At 37.6% G+C, this 27,776-nt stretch overlaps 3 protein-coding genes across 6 annotated transcripts in view; 2 read left to right on the top strand and 1 right to left on the bottom strand.

The window, feature by feature from the left end:
- LOC125238033 (ATP-dependent RNA helicase DDX24) overlaps positions 1-27,776 on the top strand; it is a 42,761-nt gene that overhangs the window by 14,765 nt on the left and 220 nt on the right. The window contains exons 6-13 of the mRNA XM_048145318.1: positions 17,514-17,691; positions 18,502-18,631; positions 19,582-19,714; positions 20,433-20,522; positions 21,218-21,329; positions 23,398-23,515; positions 25,763-25,940; positions 27,010-27,175. Coding sequence (XP_048001275.1) covers positions 17,514-17,691; positions 18,502-18,631; positions 19,582-19,714; positions 20,433-20,522; positions 21,218-21,329; positions 23,398-23,515; positions 25,763-25,940; positions 27,010-27,175 — 1,105 coding nt within the window. The remainder of the gene's footprint in view (positions 1-17,513; positions 17,692-18,501; positions 18,632-19,581; positions 19,715-20,432; positions 20,523-21,217; positions 21,330-23,397; positions 23,516-25,762; positions 25,941-27,009; positions 27,176-27,776) is intronic.
- Positions 1,822-15,068, top strand: LOC125238035. 4 transcript variants are annotated; one of them, XR_007178413.1, is made up of 3 exons: positions 13,891-14,031; positions 14,239-14,317; positions 14,637-15,068. XR_007178413.1 is itself a non-coding variant. In XM_048145320.1 (2 exons), the coding sequence occupies exons 1-2, from the start codon at positions 1,960-1,962 to the stop codon at positions 15,000-15,002; spliced, it is 372 nt and encodes a 123-aa protein (XP_048001277.1). In that variant the 5' UTR covers positions 1,822-1,959; the 3' UTR covers positions 15,003-15,068. The 4 variants fall into 4 exon arrangements, 1 of the variants encoding a protein (XP_048001277.1); XM_048145320.1 differs by lacking the exons at positions 13,891-14,031; positions 14,239-14,317 and adding an exon at positions 1,822-1,965; XR_007178414.1 differs by lacking the exon at positions 14,239-14,317 and having other exon boundaries at positions 13,918-14,031.
- Positions 12,113-14,506, bottom strand: LOC125238036 (zinc finger protein 865-like). Its single transcript, XM_048145321.1, has 3 exons — positions 13,763-14,506; positions 13,243-13,392; positions 12,113-13,118 (listed from the first exon to the last, which is right to left on the bottom strand). Coding segments are annotated over exons 1-3 (312 nt in total). The 5' UTR covers positions 13,765-14,506; the 3' UTR covers positions 12,113-12,958.

Raw genomic sequence — 27,776 nt, 5'->3', positions numbered from 1 at the left:
CCGTACAGTGAGTATAGTGGGAGTGTCCGAGAGAGCCGCAACCGCGAGGTAGTGGTCGCCACGTCGGCCCACCTGTGGGAGCTGGTGTCTCACCTGCAGCAGCTGCCTAGTGTCAAGTGAGTGTTGTGCGGCTCCGTACAGTGAGTATAGTGGGAGTGTCCGAGAGAGCCGCAACCGCGAGGTAGTGGTCGCCACGTCGGCCCACCTGTGGGAGCTGGTGTCTCATCTGCAGCAGCTGCCTAGCGTCAAGTGAGTGTTGTGCGGCTCCGTACAGTGAGTATAGTGGGAGTGTCCGTGAGAGCCGCAACCGCGAGGTAGTGGTCGCCACGTCGGCCCACCTGTGGGAGCTGGTGTCTCATCTGCAGCAGCTGCCTAGCGTCAAGTGAGTGTTGTGCGGCTCCGTACAGTGAGTATAGTGGGAGTGTCCGAGAGAGCCGCAACCGCGAGGTAGTGGTCGCCACGTCGGCCCACCTGTGGGAGCTGGTGTCTCATCTGCAGCAGCTGCCTAGCGTCAAGTGAGTGTTGTGCGGCTCCGTACAGTGAGTATAGTGGGAGTGTCCGAGAGAGCCGCAACCGCGAGGTAGTGGTCGCCACGTCGGCCCACCTGTGGGAGCTGGTGTCTCATCTGCAGCAGCTGCCTAGCGTCAAGTGAGTGTTGTGCGGCTCCGTACAGTGAGTATAGTGGGAGTGTCCGTGAGAGCCGCAACCGCGAGGTAGTGGTCGCCACGTCGGCCCACCTGTGGGAGCTGGTGTCTCACCTGCAGCAGCTGCCTAGCGTCAAGTGAGTGTTGTGCGGCTCCGTACAGTGAGTATAGTGGGAGTGTCCGAGAGAGCCGCAACCGCGAGGTAGTGGTCGCCACGTCGGCCCACCTGTGGGAGCTGGTGTCTCATCTGCAGCAGCTGCCTAGCGTCAAGTGAGTGTTGTGCGGCTCCGTACAGTGAGTATAGTGGGAGTGTCCGTGAGAGCCGCAACCGCGAGGTAGTGGTCGCCACGTCGGCCCACCTGTGGGAGCTGGTGTCTCACCTGCAGCAGCTGCCTAGTGTCAAGTGAGTGTTGTGCGGCTCCGTACAGTGAGTATAGTGGGAGTGTCCGAGAGAGCCGCAACCGCGAGGTAGTGGTCGCCACGTCGGCCCACCTGTGGGAGCTGGTGTCTCATCTGCAGCAGCTGCCTAGCGTCAAGTGAGTGTTGTGCGGCTCCGTACAGTGAGTATAGTGGGAGTGTCCGTGAGAGCCGCAACCGCGAGGTAGTGGTCGCCACGTCGGCCCACCTGTGGGAGCTGGTGTCTCATCTGCAGCAGCTGCCTAGCGTCAAGTGAGTGTTGTGCGGCTCCGTACAGTGAGTATAGTGGGAGTGTCCGAGAGAGCCGCAACCGCGAGGTAGTGGTCGCCACGTCGGCCCACCTGTGGGAGCTGGTGTCTCATCTGCAGCAGCTGCCTAGCGTCAAGTGAGTGTTGTGCGGCTCCGTACAGTGAGTATAGTGGGAGTGTCCGTGAGAGCCGCAACCGCGAGGTAGTGGTCGCCACGTCGGCCCACCTGTGGGAGCTGGTGTCTCATCTGCAGCAGCTGCCTAGCGTCAAGTGAGTGTTGTGCGGCTCCGTACAGTGAGTATAGTGGGAGTGTCCGAGAGAGCCGCAACCGCGAGGTAGTGGTCGCCACGTCGGCCCACCTGTGGGAGCTGGTGTCTCATCTGCAGCAGCTGCCTAGCGTCAAGTGAGTGTTGTGCGGCTCCGTACAGTGAGTATAGTGGGAGTGTCCGAGAGAGCCGCAACCGCGAGGTAGTGGTCGCCACGTCGGCCCACCTGTGAGTAGTGTAATATTGGTGCACCTGGATCAAAGAAGATCCAGGTGCCACCAATATTACACATTAGAATACTAATTTTAATCGATCGATCATTCAAATAATTACTCATTTTGTGTCCATTCAAGAAGTCACCTTTTCAAGTAGCGAGGTAGCAGGATGTTAGTAAGTTCTGATTTATCAGATTCAATTCTAAAAGTAACACTCAAACATTCAAATTTGTAACCAAGTCTATACGAACCATTTATCTTTTCTGATTACTCATGCCAATACTCGAAAACCAGTATAATATATGGTGTCCATGTCGGTATATGACATTGATAAATAAGAACTTCATCGATGTCTTCCACATTGTTGTCCATTTTTAATTGATTATTTATTTGCAAATTGGTTCGAGTGACTTTAGGTTTGATATTTATGATGGTACTAAAATTACTTATTACCTATATTATTTTGTTTTATAGATCATCATAATTTTAAAATAATAACACAGGTATTCATGATTATATTTTATTTTGTAAAAAAAACATTATTTTCTATACACCACTTATTCAGGCATGATACATTTTTAAAAGCGCAGACATTAGCATGATATATACAATTTTGAATATCACATTTATTTGAATATTTTTCGCATAAAGTCTTTAAATTTGGGCAGTCAAAATGTTCTAAATTATAAACATTATCACTGTCTGTTATTTCTTTCACCCACTGCACTTTTTCATAACCTTTTGTATAAATGTGTTTATCTTTACAGTAATCAACAATCAAATTCTTATAATTAAAATATGATACATAGCCTTCATTCCATAATATTCCTTTGTATTTTTCCACCCAAGAGACTTGTGAACGTTCTTTCTTTGTTAAGGTATAGAACGGATGGGGAGGGCTGATCAGAAACACAAGAAAACTTTTTTGAGAAATAATCGCCACTTCTTTTGGTATAAATTGATTATTTTCATTTTTAAATCCTTGAACATCCAAAATCACATTCATGATAATTTCCTTACTATATTACTCAAAGGTTTATACTCGACAAGCCGATCGTTTATAATTAAACAATAGGCTGTCGTTTTATCAGGTATGTCTTCTGAGGACTCGATTTCTATTCGAACGTCAACTGGGCCAGTTTTTAATGAATCGTTCTGCCTTGAGCAGTCTATTACAAATAAAGGAGTTTTTTTTAATGTGTTCAGATTAAGCAGAGGATCGACACCGACCCCATAATACGACTGACGAAAGTTAGCATACATTTCGTATAATATACTAAATTTGTCTTCGCTAAATTTTAAATTAAGAGGATCGTATGGAAAGTACTGTGAATTTAAAAATAATTTGACGTTAGTTATATTGCAGTGATCAAATATAGTAGAATTTTTTAGTTTGTTTAGTTTTCTATCAGTCTGTAATGCTAATATAACATATCTAGGCTTTTCTAACTGGGAAGCGGTTTTTACTGACCATGCATGTTTTGTTGTTTTAGGTAAAAGTGGATATTCATACAAATCCCAATTCCGGAATGCTAGTTGTATAGATCGATCTTTCTCTAAGCACTTTAGTAGTGGCAATCTATTACGGTCAGAAACTCTAACATGTGGTACCCGCCATTGGATTTTATGGATATCAATTTGAACTTGATCATTTTCTTCAAGTACAACACTATTTAAAACTGAATTACTTCTGTTTAGTACAAGTTCATGCCTACAGTTGACTAAAATCTTATTATAATCTTCCGCGAAGCCAAGCACTTTATTCAGAGGTATTATAATGGAGAAATGACCTTGCTTTAGAATACTCCCGCTTAGATCCCAACCCCACAATGCAGCGTTCTTACTTTCTCCTTCATTCATTGAAATAAGAGATTTCATCGTTGTAGTAATCCCGCAATTTTTATTCCGGTCAATTTCAATCCCATTTAGTTCGTAACTTATATCTTTGAACAAAAATAATATGGGGTTATTTGTAAAATTTACATCTTTTGTTATTTTTTTCCCACCAGCATCTACTCGCCATACACTTGCATACCCTTCAATGTAAATGGAGCTTGCAGATGGTAATACATACACATCTTGTTGATTTATAGGTATCCTGATTTCGTCATTTTCCTTAAAGCTATGATTGTAGGGATTGTATGAATGGATGGTATAGCTTTCAATTGAATTATCTTGTTGTGGAATATCTGTGATATGCAACATCTTATTATAAGTATTTTATTTTATTTTAAACCCAAGAGAACGAAGAAATAACTTATTGCTCTTAGTAATTCTCTTGCTAGAATTTAATCGACTTGCTCCTTTGAAGACTGGGAGTTGAATATTCGATGGTATTCTTGTAATTCCGCTTTTATTGAAAACATACATAATGTATCACTTGATTTTGTAAGGTAAAATTATGTAAACGTATGCTTAACACCCGATTCTAGACACTGTTCGAGGTTGAATGTGATACGGTAGAAGATATCGTTTATTATAATATTGTTGTATTATGTTTTTGGTCTTATTAAACACATAAGTTTACTTATTTAATAATATTTCTGCCAGAATGAATTCAGAAATTTTAAACATAAATGCCCACAGTTAAATAAATGATTTTTTTGTATATTATCGTAATTATAGCGTATATTAGCTCCCATATATTTTATGAATTCCTTTGGAGGTTTTAAATTTCCGTAACTATCAAAATATTCAATATAATTTTTATTTTTTCCATAGGCTACCCAGTGAGTACCGTTATTTTCAGATGAATCTAAATTAATCACACCACATTCCATCGGTAATGGTTTTGGTGGTAATTCATCTCTCATGAATACACCACGAAAGTAAGGAATACTTTTCGAATGTTTTATTATATCGATATTACTCAATGCTCTATTGGGTAGCCTGCCATCTAGTTTTTTTTATTTGTAACATAAATTCCTAGTCCACCCTTGTAGGGTTTAAGATGCACTCCTTTTCCAATACATTTACCCTCCATTTTCATATTATGTCTCTTTAATTTAGCTAGTTGTCGTTTTGCTGATTTATAATGGTTAATAGCTTTTCTTATTCCCGCAACACCTCCTGCTAAACTTCCTGTAGCCGATAATCCTGCTAAAATTGGAATCAATGGTAGAAATCCGCCAGTTTTAGGTACTGGTATCACTCTGGGTAATTGTATAGGCAAGTCCGATGCTAATTCTTGAGCAGCAGCATACGCTAATTCCATTAGCATGTTCTTACATTTTGGCTTTAGATTACTGATATGTCTTTTAGTGTGTGAAACAAGATTATTAAAAGTTTTCTTTAAGCCAGCTCCAAATTTCTGATTGCTAAGTTTCTTCTTATTTTCGTTTTCAGAATTATTTCTCGTGCGTTTCATTTTTTATGAAATAGATTTAAATGTTGGATATGTCTGTACTGGTCTCTATAGTGTAGAGTTTGAAATACAAATGAGTGTACAAAACAGTGAAAGTAAATTTAAACCCGATTACAAACGATTTGTCTTATCAATCCAACTATTTTCACTCGGTGGAAGGCCGAGCCACTTAACATATACTTTATTTCCTTTACGTTTTAACACTCTTTCAACAAGATAAACTTGAGGATGCAAAGTTTTCTGAATTTCTTGCGCATAGAATGCTCCTAAAATAGGCCTACGCTTGGCGTCTTCTAGATAATATGTAGTGGGGTTAGTATTTCGAACATTAGTTATCTTAAATATTTCTGTTGACCAATTAGGGGTAAATCGTTTCTCGAAACATCCTTTATACTTGCTAACTCTTACAAAATCTCCAATACGAAACCTTTTGCAAACCGGGTTTTTCTTTGTTAGTAAATTCTTAATGTATCTTTGTAATACAACTCCTTTATTACTACGATTGATCGTGATCGGCGCTCTTCCCACCGTCCTATGAAAAGTATGATTATATTCTGAAACTTTCTGGTCAAGAGTTCCATCGACCCATTTATAATTACCCTTCAGACTAAACTCCTTATACAGCTTAGCTTTAAGAGTTCTTATAAGTCTTTCAACTATTGATGCCTTTTTGGTGGAAAATGTAGAGTAATGATTAATATTATATTTTTGAACAACTTTTCTGAAATTACTATTATAAAATTCATTACCCCTGTCTGTTTGTAAATTGATTGGTTTACGTCCTCTTGATAATAATGTTTCAAACATTTTGGATACGGTTTCTTTAGTCTTACGTTTGAGTGGAAATGCCCAAGCGTATTTTGAGAAACAGTCAATAATCACTAATATGTACTTATAACCAGCATTCAGTTTTGAAAAAGTCTGCATATCTATTAAATCTGCTTGCCAGAGGTCATCAATATCTCTTAAAATGACGCTTCTTCGAGGAAAATTCACCCTTGCATTTTTATGAATTTCATTTACGACGTCCGCTTTGCTCATAATGTTTATTAATATTATATTCAAATTCTTTGTTAGAAATATTCTTTTCAACTTTTGTTACTCGATTCATTAAAACCGAAATGTTTTTATCTATATTCATCACCTTTTTCATACAGGCATCGATTTTGTTTATTATTTCTGTATTTATTGTATTAGATAATATATTTTCCTCCTTTATACTTAATACTTTATTAAATTCTGCTTTACAATTATAAATATCATTGTTATTTGTCATGTCTAAGACACGTTTATTTATTCACTGAGCATTAACATAATATTTCAATTTATTTTATTGCTTTACAATACCGGCTTCCTTTAATTCTTCAATAATTGATATAATTTCATTATCATGGTTGGTGTTTCCAGCGTCTTTGGATGCAATCAAAAGTTTAAGCCTTTCAATTAATTCATTTGGATCATCCCAATAAATATAATCTGTGTTACTTTTATAATGTTTTAATGCAGGTAAGTTACCACCTGTTTTAATGTTAGTGTCAAGTAATTGTGAAAAGAGAGGTTTGATAATACTGCAATATTTTATACCTTTGTCTCCTTTTAATTTTCCGTTTGGATCAAAATCTCGTTTATGTGCGTTTGTACGGGTTAACATTTCTTTGTATTCAGTTTTATCTTTTTCAGTAACAAGACTGAGATTGGGTTTGTTTCGCATCAATAGTTCTTTCAACCCTGCGGTTAATTCAAATTTTTTGTTGTCTATAGTAATAACATATTGTTTTTCAGTATCGGAAGTCTTATTTACCAAAGACAAGTATACATCAGAATTACCCATCATCAACTTTTTATTCGTGCTACGAATCCCGAATGGTATATTGATGTCCTCATATAAATCAATCATGTCTTCTTTTTTTAGAGATAGAAGTGTATCATTATTTTGTTCTTGAGAAGTTTTATTACTAACATTAGAGTATTCATAATATTCTGAATGCTGATCAGGAGCAATTATCTCTTTGAAATTTTTGTATCCTATAGAATCATTTAAATTCTGAGATTTGTCACTCGTATCTGTACTTGTAGTCATGTTAATAGCTGGTTTAACAAAAGAACTTTGCATAACGAGGTTTTCTAATGGTTCAGTAATAGGTTTAAAAACTTTTTTTAAATTAATATTATTTTCATGTTCTTCATTATTTATCTTCTTTATTTTGTTTTTTATGTTATCTACTGCTTTGATAAGTTGATCTTTTAAATGTGTATCCATTTCAGCAGTCTTGACACCAACCTTTTAATACGAGCACTCAGTTTCAAGTGAGCCTTCGTCAACATTTAAAACATTAAATAATGGGAAATTTAAAAGTAAATAAATGTATCAAACCCCTGTCTATATCGTCCTTTATCTAGTGTACAATCTTTATTAATTAATAAAAAGCTAAAACAATCATCCCATATAATTGAACAAAGTTCTTTAAATTTTATCCAATCCATATCGGTGTTTACATGTTCATTGTATATATGTTTTAAGTTAGTATCATCTTGTTTAAAAACAATTAAGAGATTCACATTGTCTCTTAACAGTTGCTTCGGAATTTTGGAGTAAGTTTGCGATAAATAAAAACAATCAATTTGTCGATGTCTTCCCATAGCAAAGTAATTCCTAATGTTCACTTGATTTTCACATACAACATCATCGAAAATCATGATTGAATTGGTCATAGCATCATTTGGATGGATAACGTCTTTATTGTCATTAAATATTAAAAAGTTAGCATCTGGAATTTTCTCCATAATTAGTTGGAGGTAGCGATATTTTGGTTGAAAAGCGGTCTTTGAATACAAATAGATATTTTTAAACTTTAGACCATTTTCATGTAATAATAAATTTAATATTACATTAGTTTTACCACAGTTTGAAGGTCCACATATTATACAGCGGATTGTATTAGGTAATAATGTACTATGTCTTGTATTTTGATGCACGTCATTTTCAACGATTATATTATTTACTTCCAGAGTTTGGGTATGCTTAATGAATTTCATTGTTATTATGAAAAAAATATGATATCTCAACGCTTTTTATAGGATATGTCTTAACATAAATAAAACAATTGATTAACAGAGTAAATAAATTTATTAAATTTCTGGAGATTATTACAGATAGGTACAAAAAAAAAACAAACAAAAACAAATTTTAGTATCACATTATTATATAATTTAAAATATAGTCTTACAGTGCCCCCATGGTAATGTTTGTATATTGTCAGGCAATATCTGCCTTTTATCATCGTTGCAGTTTAAAACTACTTTATCAACTTGCTGTGAATATAAAACATGTTTGATTGATCGAATCATATTCATATTATGGGTATACACTTTTTTTGTTTGCAAAACTTTGTCAAAATGTTTAATTCTTAATTTATTCGTTATAGGTTTTGTGACACCTTTTGCTTTCGTTATTGTCTTCTTTACATTTTTTAAACAGTACAGTTTTGCTCTTAATCCAATAAATTCAGTAATTACCGTACCACCAAATTCATCTTTAAATAAACCAGGTACTTTAGCATTTAGTTTAGGTATACCATAAGGGTTATTGTGGTCATAATTACTAGTATCATATTTTGATATGTTTTTATTTAGATCATTGTAAAAGTCATCAGTAATAATGTTATAAAGAAGGCTATCAGTATCAGTATAACAGAGTTTCACGTTTTCTTTGTACGTTTTTTTAATGAAATTATAATGAAATTGATATAAATGTGTTTTTGCCAATTCTAAAACTGTAAATCCAATATAAATCGGGCGGTCTAAACAAATTTTTCAGGACTTAATTGAACAGCCACAAAGTTTTCATTAAATATGGATACATTCTTTACATTAGGTTTTAATAATATTTTTTCTGCACCTAAGTGTTTGTTTGTTTTATTGTCATTGTCTTTCCATTTTATTGCTAATTGAACATGTAAATGTTTTCGCTTATTTTCAATTGTTTTTCCAAATATAGCATTATTTAATAGTTTAAAAAAGTCTTTTTCAAATGAAGTAGAAGCTTCTTGTCGTAATCGAGTATTTAGATCAATATATTTTTGTAAGAAGTTAGACTGTCTAAAACGTAGAATGCGATGTATTTTCTGTAACACTAACCCGTTCTTTAAACATTCCTTCAAATGTACGAAATGAATGATATAGTTGTATTTGTCATATAAATTTGCAATTAACTTTTCTGACTTCCCACCTGGGGGAACAAACCTTTCAGGTGCAAAAGGCAAATCGGCATGCAGATCGTGTAAATGATCAGGATAACTCATGTCAACTTCTAAAATGTATCCATGTTCACCGTTTTCTGGTATAGTCAGTATGTCAAAATTTCTAACCCGATCTAAAGTTAAAAACTCAAAGTCTGATACAGGTAATTTTTGTCTCATAGCATAACCATAGAGATTGTTACAATCCAGATACATCAAATATGAGGTGGGTCTAGAAGTATCAAAATCAGGGGTGTATTTATTGTTTGCTTTTGAATTCCGAAGAGAACACTGGGCTAATCCACCACGTATCCCTCTTTCTATCATCTGATATACTTCTAAGTCGTGTATTAACTGTAATTTTACGTCTGTAAACAAAAGCATAGCATCCCAACTTAAATTAGGTGCAGATACATAATAGGCTGGGTCTAGATTATAATGCTTCAAACTTGTATTTCTAAAATGTTCAAACACATCGCTTAACAACAAGACGTCACATTTTAAGTATAAATCAGTATATTCCCCTAAAGTCATTATATTAAAAGCTGACCACACAGTTTCGGCATGATTATAATCAATATCTGAGATGTGTTTAGATTTTAGAGTATTATAAAACATTTCTTTTGTCGGTAGTTTATTGTCTTCATATTTCAACCAGGAATCAATGTAATCATAGGGATAAACACCTTTACGTGTTAATAACTGAAAGTGGTGGGTATCAGTAAATTCTTTAGACAAGTTAACAAAATCCTCTTTATTCAAACTTTTGGTTAACTCAAATAAACTGGAACTAAGAAATTGAAAAGAATCGATAAACTTTATTTCAATTGGTTTGGCGCTCGATTTGTTAGTAGAATATATAGTTTTTGTTATGCTTGAATATTTTTCCTTGGACTGTGGCATTATTTTGATAGACCCGGGGTACTTTGCAAGTTCTTCTATAAATAAATGACTATCATACCCCGTCAAATTATGTAAGACAACTGGTATAAAGGAACAGATTCTGTATTTCAAATTGCAAAGTGAATGAGCTGCACCTCTGTACTCTGATGTAATGTGATCGTGATCACGGACTTTGTCACCAAATAAAAACTGCTTACAAATATGACAGTGTGTAGCATTCTCATAATTACACTTTTCTTTATATGTTAATGGATTCATAGGATTATTTTTAATTAGTATGTTGTGAATTTCATGAATATCGTTTATTAACCATTCAACAAAAACTTTTACACAATCTTCACCTCTGTAAGAAACATATTTATTCAAACTTGCATCGTGCGAGCAGCATATGTAATAACCGAAACATGTCGGGACATGCTTTTTTAGGTTTTGCGTATTTTTACTACTGTCTGAATTACAATTAATTAACATACTTTCAAAATCAGCGTATATAATAAAATTGATTTTTTGTTTACGTTCGAAGTTCTTAAATTGAATGACAGTATTTTCATTAAAGAAAGAAAGAAGAAAGAAAGAAAAAATATTTATTTGGTATAAGAACAGTATAGGTACAACACAATACAAATAGAGTGAACCGGTATACCAAATAGGATGCCGCTCAGCGTAGACCATGTCTAAGAGACACGGCACTGATTTTCAGGGCACCCATAATTAAAACTAAACTTAAAACTACTTATGACAAGATCAAAACATTAGGTAAAACTGTTACAATTTCGGAACAATGGTGTGTTTTAAATTTATTATCGCTTTTAAAAAATTGCAAACATGAGTCACAGAAATGCATGTGGCCTCTATGTAAAGTTACTTGTCTTCTAACTAATCGTACCAGGTCTTTAATTAAACAGTAATGTCCTTTACCAACGACTTCAATATATAATAGATTAAAATGATTATTTTTCTTTGATTTGGATCTATATAGAGGACCTGTTACTGCATACTTATTATCCAATCCATATATACAAATGCTTATATCAGGGTTATTTTTTTCAAATAACTGTATATCGCTGACTGATAATGGGAATGACATTCCATCGATATTTAAAACATCTGAATAGTGCGGGTATGATTTAGTTCGACACACATTATTCTTTGCAGGATATAGACCAGCCAGTATACTCCATAAAAAGCAACAATTATCGTTGTTTTGAATATTAATGCAGCTTTTAGTATTTTTGACACTTGGGGGTAAAGGTATGTAAGTACCTCCTCGCATCGGACAATACTTGTTTACGTTAACTTCTAAATGACTTATTGCGACAAAAGACCAGCCTGATTCACGGTGCTCAAATTCTATAACTTTATTTTTTAAATGTTCAATCGTATTTTCAAACAGTTCATTGATATTTGTGTTTTCATAAATAACATCATATTTTGTATTGAATGACTTTAACTGTTGTTTGCCTGAATGAGGTAATGTAAAGTAAACGAAAAGCTCATAGTTTATTTTGATACTTTTATGTTCCCGTAATGACATTTCTACAACTTTCATAATGTTACTTTTGATATCACACAAAAACGTCTCAGGAGTTACGTATTCATTTTGTGTTGCATTCAGACGATAGGTGACTATTCTGTTTTTAAAGGCTGTTGCTATAATTTCAATATTATTCAAATCAGTTTTCAATATGCAATTCGATTTATGTAAATTAGTTCTCAAATGGGCATTGTATTCATTCTTAGGCAATTTAATTTGACATTTGTCACATTTCATTAAAATAGTTCTGGATAACGGACGGTTACGTGATCCCACTGTAAACAAAATAACACACTTTATAGATATCATTTTATTCCAAATTAGTACTACAATAGATATACATTTATAATTAATTAAAGTATGTATTATATAATACTTATATTCCATTTCATAACATAGGTAATGTAATTCAAAATGAATATGGGTAAAAAACATTATTAATAGATGTCAACAAATAAATGAGGGCTCACATCTGTGCTATTACTTTTACGTTGTGTTCAGGATAGTTGGATCCACGCATAGTTCAATCTATGCAATTGGTCCCATATTTTACAAAAAGGAATAATTCTATGTACGAAAAAGAAATAAATTCACTCTAACACGTTTGAACATTTAGTTAAAATTATTCACAGAACGTAAAAGGAATACCACAAATATCAGCTCGTTATTTATTAGTCATTTATTTATAATCCTCGTATTTTATTACAGATGCACTAATAAGTGTGGTAATAAGAGATATATACGATGGCTTAAATTGATCAATAATAATTGCTAACAAATGACGGCGCACATGTTCGGTATTCCTTTCGCGTTGCGTGAATAAAATTAGCCAAGTGTCTCCAAGCTTCAGTATTATCATCGGTTCGGTTTTTAATATTTACTACAGCATGACGCCATCGATTTACTGGTGTCACCTTTTCAATATCATCGCATTTATACACTTTGACCTCAACAAAGTGGGTGCCCTTTTTATCAGGATTTGTCTGACGAGCAAAACCGTTCGCAAGTCGTCGTGAAATGTACGATAATAATTTACCCTCCCCTGCAGGTTGGTTCGCTTCTAATCCCTCGTCATCGCTATCGGCACCGAATAGTTCCGCTGCAGTGCCGTGCCGCGGCTTCACAGGAGCTATTCTGACCCTCTTGCTCGAGCTTGCTGACGATGTCGATGGCTTGGATTTTTTCTTTTTTCGACCGCGTCAGCCTTCGGTGGTAGCGGTGGCGGTGCTGGCAAATCTTCCTCAGTGGAGGATGAGAGATACGAATCGGTATGGGACGAACGTTTTGACCTGGAAATAAAAATAAGTTACTATTAAAATATTATTAATTTATAATCTGCGTTAGAATACTACGTAAAGGCTATTTTATGGTTTTGAGAACACACAACTATCTAATATTTATGTATACACCTACCTCTTGCTCGAGCTCGTCGATGTCGGCGGCTTGGATTTTTTCTTTTTGTCGATCACGTCAACCTTCGGCGGTGGCGGCGGCGGTGCCGACGAATCTTCCTCCGTGGAGGATGAGAGATATAAATCTTCAGCGTGGGACGAGGGTTTTGACCTGGAAATAAAATAAATAATGTGCTATTAAAATAATTCATTTATAATTATAATTCTCCATTACTCTAACGTTGTTTTATTTGAATAATGATTAATTATTTTTACGAGTTTGTTACTTTGCGAATATAAATAAATAAATAATATAGGATATTCTTACTAAGTCCTACAGTAAGTTTGCGTTGCGAGTACTCGCATAATAACACATAGAAAACAACCATGACTCGGGAACAAATATATGTGTTCATCACACAAACCCTTACTGAGATTCGACCCAGAAGCCCCTGGCTTAGTAGCTAGTCACTAACCAGTAGGTCAGATAAGTCGTCAAAATTATATAAGCAACATTACAATATACATTTATTCACACTTACATTGTATGATGATGATGTCCTTGTAGCTTCAGTAGAGAGAACAGTGGGTTTTCCTTGCTTCCTGTGTAGCGGAATGAATCAAGAGGATCGATCTGAGGAGCTTAAGTAGTGAAAATTCACGTGGAGCTAACGCAATACCTATATGAAATTTGTCAACGTGATTGAAAAACGCAACTCAGCACTTAGTCGGTGGAAACAATCATCGATTGCAAATCCCACAACGCAGCAAAATCAGATCACCGTGTATAATATAAAACAAATACGTGAAGGTACTTACCATATATTTTTTTTATTCATTAAATTCATTTTATGGTTTTAATCTTAGAAAAACAGACAATGTCGCGATCGGAGCTAGTATATTTTATTTGCTTTAGTGCATTATTGCTAACATCGTAAATCCAATCGTATCTCAATACAATGTGATGTCATTTTTTTTAAACGTTTGATTTTGAACTCTAATAACACAATAATTTCAGATATAAACCCCCGAAAATAAGTGAAAATATTATTTACTCTTATATATTCAACGCGATTAGTTCTACGGAAAATATGTCGGTAAGTATTTTTTTTAGAGTGAGTGTTTGTATTATTATTATAAAATAATTTCAAATTATAATGGTTACATTACTCATACGTAATTGATATAAAATAATAATTAAGTAAATACAATTTTTAATGTATGTGTCTGCTTAGCGCTAAGTCCACCTGTAGTCACCTACTTCGTTAATTTCATCGGATTTCTCTGTAACTTATGTTTTTTTTTTGTGTGCAATAAAATATTTTATTATTAATGTAACTTATTTCAAGTTTTCATTTAATTAAAAGTTAATACTCGTAGTTAACATTAAACTAATAACTTAATTATTAATTACAGGATACATCAGAACACCTATTCAACTTCGTTCCTTTGGCATCATCCCAAACTCAAAGTCAGAGTGAACGGGAGTCAGGGGTGAGACGTCTGTCCTTGGGGGTCAAGAGGAAGGCAACACCCGTTTACTCGTTTATCAAAAAACCACATCGGAATGGAGGTACAAAAGTCATCAAAATAGAAATTTACGACAGTAACAAATTGAATGAGAACTTTGAACATATATGTAAATGTAATGCCGAGCTGTGTGCCCAATATGTAGTGAAAAATACGTTATTAGACCAAGTTTACGAATTAACGCGTAGAGTAATTGACAAGATAGACGAAGGTTTGTCCTCAGATACGCCACATGGGTACACCATCGAATAAGGGTACAATTTAATGTGATTGTGTAATATGAACATAGTTCTTAAGTTAATAAACATTATAAAAGTACACGTAATTTCATTTAACTATATCCAACTTTTACCTCAATGTTAATTACCTAGAGTAGGTACATAAAACTATAAAATAATATCTTATTAAGAGAACAGTACCTAACTCATCAGTACGAAATCAAAATCATTACTCATATCGGGTAGACATTTCTATTTAGAGATTTCAGATTACATACCTCAATGTATACAAAAACTCGATTATAGTTATACGTGTTAATTACCTACTAATATTCTAAATATCCCCTCTTAAATACATGACTTCCTTAATTGATGTAAAATTAGCACATATTTGAATAGGTAGGTAAAACGAGTCAACTAGATGTACCTAGTACAAGCATTCTCCTATCTCGCTAGTTCCATTGAATACATGACTTCTTGAATGGAGACGAAATTAATATTTGAATGATGATTTCTTGGATTGCTTTGAAAAGTATTCGAACGTGTAATATTTATTGCAGTTACATTTACCTACAATCTACAAGTATTCTGCTACCTCACTTCTTGAATATGAGACTTCTTAAGTGAACGAAAAATTTTTTAATGATCGATCGATTCGAATTAGTACCTATTATAATGTGTAATATTGGTGGTAGCTAGATGTACCTACTAGCATTATAATACCTCACTACTTGAATACGTGACATCTTGAATGGATGCAAAATGAGTATTTGAATGATCGATCGATTCAAATTAGTATTCTAATGTGTAATATTGGTGGCACCTGGATCTTCTTTGATCCAGGTGCACCAATATTACACTACTCCTGTGGGAGCTGGTGTCTCATCTGCAGCAGCTGCCTAGCGTCAAGTGAGTGTTGTGCGGCTCCGTACAGTGAGTATAGTGGGAGTGTCCGTGAGAGCCGCAACCGCGAGGTAGTGGTCGCCACGTCGGCCCACCTGTGGGAGCTGGTGTCTCATCTGCAGCAGCTGCCTAGCGTCAAGTGAGTGTTGTGCGGCTCCGTACAGTGAGTATAGTGGGAGTGTCCGAGAGAGCCGCAACCGCGAGGTAGTGGTCGCCACGTCGGCCCACCTGTGGGAGCTGGTGTCTCACCTGCAGCAGCTGCCTAGCGTCAAGTGAGTGTTGTGCGGCTCCGTACAGTGAGTATAGTGGGAGTGTCCGAGAGAGCCGCAACCGCGAGGTAGTGGTCGCCACGTCGGCCCACCTGTGGGAGCTGGTGTCTCACCTGCAGCAGCTGCCTAGTGTCAAGTGAGTGGCCTTTTTTTATATACCACGTCGGTGGCAAATAGGTATACTGCCCGCCTGATGGAAAACGGTCACCTTTTCTTGTAATAGGGCACTTTCACACAGCACAGTAAACAATAGAGTAACGCATACATACTATACAGTGCAATGTTATTGTCTGTATGTTATACGCCATGAAATTAGCTAAAAGTATTCCAATCCAACTGTGATGTTAAGAAATAAAACTATGGAAACGATGATGTGATGTTAAGTTTAAGGGTAAAGAAATTATGATAGAAAGTTTATTTTATATGTCGGTGTATGATGCATTTTGTCCAGCACTGTATAACAAAAAGTTCTCGCGTTTAGTACACATATTTAAAGGCACTTACAGGTCGAACGCGAAAATAACATTATTTTGACTTTTTTAGACATTTTGGCCAGAAAATATTCACGCATATTGGAATAGGCACTAATTCTTTGGTATAGGTGTGTACCCGTTACGTTACGATAGTTCATAATAATTAATAACCTTAGTAGCAGTTTTAGTTTTAAAAGCTTGTGATATAAATCTGTTTTAATGTGTATTATGTGAATTTGCTTCTGTATGTTTTTTTATAATTTTTGTTACCTATCGTGATTGTTTCACCGGATGGTATTATCGGAAAATCAACGCTGGAAGCGGTTAGCAAAATGCTGAGGTTAGACCATTTCGTACCACATTCTCCTTTTTGATGTTTTCTTATTTAAACATTTTTTCCCCTCACTGGCTCGGAAACACGTGTTTTGTCCTTTAATACCAGCGGGTAAAAACGCATTTTATCCACTAGTGGGTAAAGTAATTTGACCTTGAATAAAGTCAAATTAACTGCATTAAAATTGATAAAAGTAGGTGAATCTAGTAATAAAGATGATTTACCACCTGTGGAACTATTGGAAGCAGTGATAAACGCATTTTTTGGGTTTTAGTTTCCTCGCTATAGTGAGGGGAAAAGTTTTGTGTTACACTCGGGTGCAAATGTATTTTACTTCTCGTGTGTTAAAAAACTCGCAAGTTCAGGATTCTATTCTCGAACCACTCGCTTCGCTCGTGGTTCAACTATAAAATCCTTTCACTTGCTCGTTTTTCAATTCCACACTCGGCGTTAAAATACAACTTTGCCCCCTTGTATAACAAATAACTATTCTTTTTTTATGCAAGTGTATACATCAGAAGACCACCGTATGTGTATGTAATTATTTATTATTTTTTCGTTCCCAGGTTCCTGGCGATAGACGAGACGGACCGCATGATCGAGCGCAACCACTTCGAGGAGCTGCACCCGCTGCTGGAGAGGCTCAACTCCGACGAGGCGCAGAGAAGCTCCCGGCAGAACTTCGTGTTCTCCGCCACGCTCACCCTGGTGCACGATCTGCCCGCGCACATGAAGGGGAAGAAGGTAACCATATCATCATGTTGTTGACTACAGACTCTGGAGTCATACATCCCTTGCTCGAGAGGCTCAACTCCGACGAGGCGCAGAGAAGCTCCCGGCAGAACTTGGTCTTCTCCGCCACTCTCACCTTGGTTCATGATCCGCGCATATGAAGGGGAAGAAGGTATGCACACAGAGAACTTAGTTACTACAGACAGTGCAGAGCCTCAGCTTATAGGCGCAGAAAACCTATTAAGTGAAACTTTACCGTAATATCTCAGCTTTCAAACTAAAAAAACTAAATCTAAATCGGTTCGTCCGTTCGGGAGCTACGATGCCACAGACAGACAAAAAAACAGACACGTCAAACGTATAACACCCCGTCGTTTTTGCGTCGGCGGTTAAAAATAAGGTAAAGAATATTTGAAAAAAGTACAATAAACGTACAATCAAATTTTGATGACAAAGATTATTTTTTTCCAAAATTGAAAACAATATAGAAAAACCATAAATTGAACTTTGTGACAAGCAGATACGTCTGAAATCGATGCTACGAGGATTTAGTAGAATACATTGAAAAATGGAAAATTAAAACCATGAATTTAAAAAAAGCCAGGTGCCGTAGCCGAATGTCATTTCTGCGACGCGAAACGAAAACGAAACGCCGCGAAAGGTAGTCTGGCTCTGTCGCGCCAATACGCAAAAGCGATAGAGATACGAGTAGATATCTAAGAGCGTTTGTACCATTCGGCTACGTACCCAGATGTTTAAAAACAATGTGATGATTGATCAATCTAGTGAAATGTCAATCTGTATGTATTTATTTGTCGACAGGTGACGAAACGCGGCAAGATAATAAACAGAAAGATCGAGAAGATGACCCCGAAGCAGAAGATCGCTCGGCTGGTGGCGCTCGTCGGCATGACCGAGCCCAAGGTTGTGGACATCACCGCTGACAACTTGGGTGAGTCACTCTTAGTGCGGTTTCACATTATCCGATCCGATATCGGATGTAGGAAGGATTTCAAAAGAAAAAACAAAGAAGGCGGCGTAAATATCGGATCGGATAATGTGCGCATTTTGCGTTAAGCGGGTGCTTAACTCAAGGTTAGTGGGCTGTCAACTGTCAAATTCTATGTAAAATGGTGGGTTAACCTCGGGTTAGCCCTCCATTTTCGGTGGTGCAAGTGGCCCTTACTCAGTAAACCCACAGTATAATCACACCTCGGACAATGGCGATCAAATACATGAAACAAACGCGTTCTTCCGCACACTAAGCTCGTGTAGGCGAACGCGTCACATGCTTGTTTGAGTGAGATATGATATGACAGGTCGACTCTCTCATACCACACCACATACTACTCTTCATTATACCATCATCATCCTCCTTGCGTTATCCCGGATTCTGCCACGGCTCATGGGAGCCTGGGGTCCGCATTGACAATTAATCCCAAGATTTGACGTAGGCACTAGTTTTATGAAAGCGACTGCCATCTGACCTTCCAGAACACTACACAGAAAACTAAGGGTGACTGGGTCTTATTGGAATTAGTCCGATTTCCTCATGATGTTTTCCATCAAATGAAATTTCGCATATAAGTTCAGAAAAACACTGTATCTTCATTATTAGTACTCTTCATTATACCAGTATAGTACTCATCATTATAGGTACCACAGTATAATAAAGAGTATTACCGCATGTATGGCCCCTCCCGCTCCCCGCTGCGCGTGCCGCCCACCCCCTCTCGGTTACCTCACAGTTACTGCCTGTGAAGAACGAGACCGACCTGTCAATTTTGTTTGAAAGCTGAATTAGTCGGGAGTGTTCTTAGCCATGTTTGATGAAAATCGGTCCACTATGTCGAAGTTTTTTTCAAAATTAAAATTGAGTGTTGTTTCCTTTATGGTTGTCAGGCACCGCCGAGACGCTGACGGAGTGCAGGATCGCGTGCGCCTTCGAGCACAAGGACGCCTACCTCTACTACATCCTGAAGCGACACCCGGGCAGGACTATAGTGTTCTGTAACGCCATCGGCTGCGTGCAGCGGTGAGATGTTATAAACAAATATTAAATAGTACTTTGCAACATGACGCGTAAGTTAAATAATGCAAACGAGCTCTGTAACCGCACTCCACAGTTTGAAAACCGCTGCTCTAGGGCCAAGTTTTTCGCAAAAATTGCGAAGCTTCTGATTGACATAACTGGTGAACGATAAGCTGGCGACTTCCTCGCACAACGTATCATCAGTGCGATACAGCGAGGAAATGTTGCCAGCATCCTTGGTACAATGCCTCAAGAGCTTATTTTAGATAGCTAGTACCATAGATTAAATATGATGAAGATCATACCATCCCATACATTAAACTGCGACCGCCTAACGGCTCAGCCACGACATTGGTCTAAGGGCGACAGCGGTGAGCGGCGGCTATACATTGGAGCGAGACACAGCGATGGGACTTTTCATTCTCATGTATGGCTGCCGCTCACCGCTGCCGCGCTTAGGCCAATGTCGTGGCTGGGCCGTAAGAACGCGCATACACTACACTACACCACACATAGATGGCGCCACAAAAAAAAAATGTCTTGGTGTAGTGTATGCGCGTTCTTAGGCGGTCGCAGTTTAATGTATGGGATGGTATGATCTTCTTATATTTAATCTATGCTAGTACACGGCTTAGTTACTTTATTTTTTTGTTGCACATTATTGTAAGGAGCAAGAGTGGAGTTGCAATAATAATAAATAAACAATGGTTTTGTGTTGCAGGTTAGCGCAGCTGTTGTCGTTACTCAAGTGCCGGCCTCTTCAGCTCCACGCCAATCTGCAGCAGCGGCAGAGGCTCAAAAATCTAGAAAGGTAACTTTATTCATATCCATATTGCTATGATAAGAAAGAACCCCATTCCTCCCACTTTTGACCCCGACGCAAAAACGACGGGGTGTTATAAGTTTAATGTGTCTGTCTGTCTATGGAATCGTAGCTCCCGAATGCATGAACCGATCTAGATTTAGTTTTTTTTTTGTTTGAAAGCTGAATTAGTCGGGAGCGTTCTTAGCCATGTTTGGAAATCCGTCCATTATGTCGGGGGTCTCAAAGTAAAAATTTTGTGTTGTAGTTTTTTTGCTCTTACGGATCCAGAGGTCGTGAGTTCAAGTCTAACCCGAGACAGAAATTTTCCAGTATGAAATTTATTAGAAATTTCTTAGTTTAATTCCTTATATTTCTGTTTGTCAAAAGCAAAGACCTATATAACTTCGTAAATACCGATAAAGTCTAAGAAAAAAACGTACCCCAAAACCATACAGAAAAAGGTACGGTGAGCTAGATGGCGAGACACCTTTGGGGTACGCTCGGCTAGATGGCGCTAGTATTAATATTTTAAAACATATCAAGCTAAGAATATGGCCCAAATTGTCAAAACTGAGGTTCAAAAGTTTTAAGCCGGTGTCGAGAGATGGCAGTCTATGCACTGTGATTACACATTTTACTTTGACAGTCATTCTCTATAATACTCGATCCTCTTTGGTCAAAAGTAAATAAAATGCTTCCAGGTTCAGGGACGACCCTCACGGAGTCCTGATAGCGACGGACGTGGTGGCGCGAGGGCTGGACATCCCGGACGTGGACCACGTCATACACTACCAGGTGCCGCGCACCGCCGAGGTGACTCCTGTTTATTTTACATTCATAAATAGAGGAATAAGTACGGGCAGAGTTAAAACTCTATACATCAGGACATGAGGGTTATTTGTATAGGCCTAGTTAAGTGTCATCTAGCGACGATCACGCGTCAAATAGCGTGAGTTATCAGTACCACTACTCGATACTAGGTGGCAACTGTGTCTCGTCTGCCAAAAAAATAATATTAGAACAGTTTATATTTATAACTTATATTTACAAGCAGAAGGAATTGAAAACAGAATATTGATTAATACTATTGCAATATCAGCTAAACATTGGTGAGCATTAGATTCCTCGTTTGTCGCGACGTCTATTGACAAGTAGCAGTACTGATAATTTACGCTAGGTGACGCGTGGTTGTCGCTAGATGTCATTATAACTATGCCTATACAAATAACTCGCATTTAAAGATTCAATTCAATTTATTGCATAAAATTAACACTGACAGTTAAACCTTACGTGATAATTAGTTTTGTATTTCTTAGGATCTAACATGCAATATACAATATCAAGTACAGTGAAGTGAAACAGTCGATCGTTTATTAATGAAATAAATATTAAATTAAATTTAAATAGAACACATTACATTTTAGGTACATTCAAATTTAGATGTCATTTACATTAAACAGGTCGTGAGAATAAATTTGATCATCGATATAAATGTGAGGGAAGTGAAATAAATTTATTAAATTCATAGCAATACAATATCGTTCGGAAAAGTCAAAATGTTCAAATAAAAATAATCGAGAAACATATAAAATAAAAGGAAAAGTTAATTCAAATCATATCAAAATAGCGAAAACGGGTCCTAATAATTTAAAGAAGTCAAATTTTAAAACTTAATTTTATTTAAAACAATTCAGGTAACGGAACTAGTGGTAACCGTCGTTTCGATGTAACAATTCGATGCGGCTAGGAATTTAGCTTCCGTCGTTAAAAATATATCTAGTTCTCTGTCGCTGTCCAGGACGGCGTTCAGTAACGTCAGTGCCAGGCGGAGAGGGGAGCGGCGAGCAGGCGCGTGTGGCCCGCGGGCACGTGAACAGACCGCGGCTACGAGGCCGTAGCTGTCTGGCGGTGAGACGGGGGACTCGCAGTGATATTTGTACCAGTAAAGATGGGTTCGTTACTTTTCCGCGAATCGATTGAAAAATATATTTTACTAAGTACATATTTCTGCGTGACTCTAAAGATGTATAATCTACCATACCTAAAACAAATAGGGTGGGATAGAGAAGGGGGTGAAAGCCGTATAACTTCTTATTTACTGATGTATGGAGTTACGACTCTTCCCTTACTTATTCCTCTATGATAAATAAATAGACCACCGCCACCGGTGACCCTGATGCCTACTAAGCCGGTGGTCCCGGGTTCGAATCCCGATAAGGGCATTTATTTGTGCGTAAACACATTTTGATTTCTGATTTGTTCGTAAGTCATAGATGTTTCCTATCTATGTATTTTAAGTATTTACATATTTACTATATACATTGTTGTCTGAGTACCCACAACACGAGCCTTCTTGAGCTTACCGTGGGACTCGGTCGATCTGGGTAACGATATCCTATAATATTTGAGTGAGGTTATATAATTTTTTTATTTTATCGTTTTGTTTTTAGCATTTTAAGAGAAATCGCTGATAGGTTCGACTGCCCGATCTTGCACTACTGGACCAAGCAGATTAAAAGTGTAGCGGTATATGAACTATAGGAATAATATTATAAAGTAGTACACATAAGTTTAGATATATTGTAAATACTAACACTAGATTAAGATATGGCATGTTTACTAACTATCTATGGATACCCTATTTGTCCGAAATAAAAGATTTTATTATTATTATATATTTATTTAGGTAACTATTCAACATGTATCGATTGCTCTGACTCTGGCCTATTTTACCACAGTGACATTGACACTTGACACTGACAATTTTGTGCCTATTTCTGTGTTGATAAGTAACATTGTTACTCAGCGTCAATAGTTCCTTGTTGAACAGGCAATGAAATAGGCCACTGTATGAAACATATGTCTGTCCGTCTGTCCGCAGAACTACGTGCACCGCAGCGGGCGCACGGCGCGCGCCAGCAAGGAGGGGCTCACCATCCTCATGATGGAGCCGCAGGAGGCCTACAGATACGCCAAGCTGTGCATCACGCTCAACAAGAGTACGTTATCAACCATTCAATCGATTAATCAATCAGTTGTCCATAAGGAAGGGCTCGCTATTCTCATGATGGCGCTGCAAGAAGTTATAGATATGCCAAGCTGTATGTCACGCTTACACAGACCAACCCCTATAGACATCCATTACAAGACGACTCGCGGTCGCCAGCCTTCCTAGTATTTGCACTGATATAAGCGCGGGCGCTCGCCGTGCCCGATCAGTAGCGACCAAGTAACAGACCCGAAAGCAGCGCGTGTTTTTCGCAGTAAAAAAATTGAAAAAGGGTGTTTTGATGTCTTAAAGATGTCCACCTGTAGTGTGAAATGGTGTGGAAAGGTAACAAGAAGCTCAAATTTAAAAACAGACGTCATTACATTCCACATAAAAGTCATATTTATAATTTATTCAGAGCCGGCATAGGTCAACTTACATTGGCCACTTACGCGTCAGTAGAGGGACAGTCCCTTTCATCTGGCGCGACTGCCCGCCGTCCTTGAAACGGCCAATCACAGCGCGCTTAACACATCCCCCGCCCGCTCCTCGCACCCCTGGCACTGGTGACTCGTATCGCGAACAAAATATACAAGAATGCTACTCTATAGGAGGTTCTCTGTGCACGCTTAATAAGAGTAAGTTTTCAATCATTTAATCAATAATCAATGAATTCAATCAATGAATTGATAAAGTCGCAGGAGGTTTACAAATACGCTAAACTGTGCATCTCTAGTAAGTTTTAATCATTCAATCAATTATTCTATCAAATGTCTATAAAGCCCCATTTAAGCCCCATTTAGATGGTACGAGTTTCTCGCCTCAAACGTACGATTATCGAAGTACGAGAAAAAATATCGTATCATGTAAACTATGCGTACGATATCGCACGAGAGGGGGCGATAATCGCCTCGCCTTTGATATTTGTATGTCTCCGTGTAAACAAAACACATATGCGAGAATCGTATACGAGTTTATACGCTACTCAGTCGAAATTAATTCAGTAGAAATCATGTAAAACATGATGTTTTTATATTTATAGCTACCTCTCAGTAACTGCTAAAACCAAAAATAAATTCGGCTTATTAATATTATACAGTTAATGTTTACCTACTGACTTTTTACCCCATATGTCTATGGGGCAAAATGCCTACTATAATTTTAAAAAAATGTTATTTATATTCTATGTTTAATAATATCCTAAACCTAATCGCAAGTATCGCAACCAAGATTTTATTAGCTAGGTAACGCTACGGTCGAAATCATTATTTTCCCTATTGTATATTATTGAGACCTTCATAAATCATTTATAGTGTTTTTAATATTATTGGGTACTATTCATCTTAAATTCAAATAAATCCAAGGTAAATTATACCCAATATTATAAAAAAGCATATAATATATGTGTTTATAATTAATTAATTAGCAACTAGGCACGCAAGTTGACAGGCAAAACTCGTATGAAAATCGGTTCGCTCCGATTCGTGCGATAATCGCACGTTCGAGAAAAAATGTCATACGAGAACCGGTTTAGACGAGTCGAGAAATGTTATGGAAATATCTCCCGAAAATTCTACTCTCCGTCTAAACTATTTCGCCTGGCGATAATCGCCTGGCGAGTCTCGCATACGATACTCGTATGCGAGTTTTTATTTCTCGCACTAATGTAAACGTTTTCATACGATACTCGCCAGGCGATTATCGCATACGATAATGTCATACGAGTTTCTCGACCAAGACGGGCGAGAAACTCGTACCATCTAAATGGGGCTGGAGGGAGTTGTCATTCTTATGATGGAGCCGCAGGAAACTTAAAGATACGTCAAACTGTATACATTACGCTTAATAAGAGTAAGTTAAATCAAGTTTTCAAACTAAATTTTTTAATTTCATTATAATAACATGGTACTACAGTAATTAAACTTTAAAGTTTTAAAACACAAAAAGGTGGTAATACTTGTACAAAAAAGAAATACATAGACAATGTAATTGTAACATTTGGTCGACTTTAAATATAATCACAATACAAAATTTAAATTTTGAGAACACCTCCGACATAGGCTAAAAACACTCCTGACTAATTCAGCTTTGAAACAAAAAAAATGAAATCTAATTCGGTTCCATCCGTTCAGGAGCTACGATGCCACAGACAATCACATATAGACAGACATGTTCAACTTATAAAATCTCGTCGTTTTCGCGTCGAGGGTTAAAAATGTGCCATCGTTGTAATATAATGTTTTCCCTGTTTCCCCAGAGTCCTCGCTGCCGACATTCCCGGTGCCGCCGCTAAGTTTGGATTCTCTCAAGGCGCTCGTCAACACGGCGCGTCAGCTTGACGCGCTGTTGCTCAAGCGCAAGCGCGCAGCTCAAGCGCTGGGCTGGAGAGAGAAGGCTGCGCGGGACATGGACATGATTGTGGACGACGATGACGCGTTAGTATTGTCAAACACGTGTATATCACTCCGTATAGACAGATACTCTAAGAAAAAGACGTACCTCAAAACCATACAGAAAAAGGTACGGTGAGCTAGATGGCGATACACCTTTGGGGTACGCTCGGCTAGATGGCGCTAATATTATTTGACATTTTTAATTAACACATATCGAGCTAAGAATATGGGCCAAATTGTCAAAACTGAGGTTCAAAAGTTTTAAGCCCGTGTCGAGAGATGGCTGTCTCTGCACTGTGATTACACATTTTACTTCGACAGTAACTCTCTATAATACTCGATCCTCTTTGCTCCGTATAGACAGATAGTCTAAAAAAACTCGATACCATCGAAAGAAATAACTTCTGATTAGCAGAAACGTCTGTAATCGACGCCACTAGGCTTAGAATAAATTTAAAAGTGGAAAATGTCTGCCTTGAAAATGACTTGAACTCGCAACCTTTAGATCGATACTCCATGACTTAGAACTCCGGTGGCCGTTTAAGAACGCACTCTTACGGTAGATGTTGCTACGGATCCCATTGATCTTAGTGGTGGAAAATTTCGCTGGTTTGGTTGAAGTCTTGGTGGCTCAATTGGCAGAGCGCTGGAGTATCGATCCAGAGGCCGTGAGTTCGAGTCTCACACGAGGCAGACATTTTCCACTTTAAAATTATGGGCCAAATTATCAACTCAGGTTCAAAGGTTTTACGCATGTGTCAAGAGACGGCGGTCTATGCACGGTGACTACACATCTGACAGTAACTCTATACTATATAACCGATCGTCCTTGGTATCATGTACTGCGTTATACAATCGTAGATGAATATAATACCTAGATAAGGTATCACAGTACAAAAAAAGTACTACAAAAAAACAAACGCACTCTACGATACTCAAGACATCATAGCGCGTTTGTCTTTCCCATTAGACCTCGTGAATGGTCAAATTGCAACACAATTTCGTTTTCTTTCAACCCTTTAATTCTGTCACTGAAACTTGAGCAGTTTCCTGCCCTACGGGAATAAAAGCGTAAGTTTGTATTTATAAAATGTTTGTTTTACGATTCCAGGCCCGTGAAGGAGCTAGACCCGGGCCTCGAGAAGGCCGTGAAGGTGACACAGAAGCAGCTGAACGCCATGCTAGCCCGGCCCGTGTTCCCGAGGGGCTTCTCCTTCAAGTACCCCACTCTTAATGAGCCCACTGCGTTGGCAGAGACGCAGGATAACGCCTTGCAGGTATATAATAATGGACGCTGATACGCAATAATATGTTATCCCACATGAATTTTGCAATAAAATGTCAACTTTGATCGACAAATACTTGAGTTGAAATCTTATTGCGAAATAAATGTGGGATAACACATTATTGCGTATAACATCCATATCATCTTTGGGTGAATATTGATATACTTAATCTACTCTGCCAGTATATGGAGAGTAGTTTTCAGTAGACATTTGTACTTTATAATTTAGCAGTCGACATTGCGCCTCTGTACCTCACGTGTCGCAGGGTAGCAAAATTATTTCCATTTTTGATCAACAATTGGGTTTGGGCCAATCCACGGCAAGAGTAACGTGAGTCACGATGTTATGGCATGTTCCATTTATTCACGAAGCAAGTTCAAGTGATAATCTATCTTTGAATTAGAGTTACTTTCCCGATATATGCATAAATCCTTTAATTTGCTGCTGTAGTTCAAATAAACACGCAATGAAGTCGTCACTCACGTTACTTTTACCATAGATTAAATATAAGAAGATCATACCATCTCATAAATTAAAATGCGACCGCCTAAGAACGCGCATACACTACGCCACACATAGATGGCGCCACCAA

Source organism: Leguminivora glycinivorella, chromosome 22 (genome assembly GCF_023078275.1).
Source record: "Leguminivora glycinivorella isolate SPB_JAAS2020 chromosome 22, LegGlyc_1.1, whole genome shotgun sequence".
Classification (NCBI taxonomy): Eukaryota; Metazoa; Arthropoda; class Insecta; order Lepidoptera; family Tortricidae; genus Leguminivora; species Leguminivora glycinivorella.
This window is presented reverse-complemented; position numbering and strand designations above follow the sequence as displayed.

Bases quoted from the DNA above. Each gene is read 5' to 3' on its own strand.
- LOC125238036 (XM_048145321.1), bottom strand. The intron at 13,119-13,242 runs GTAGGTGTATAC...TTTTATTTCCAG, and splicing joins TCGACGAGCTCGAGCAAGAG to GTCAAAACGTTCGTCCCATA.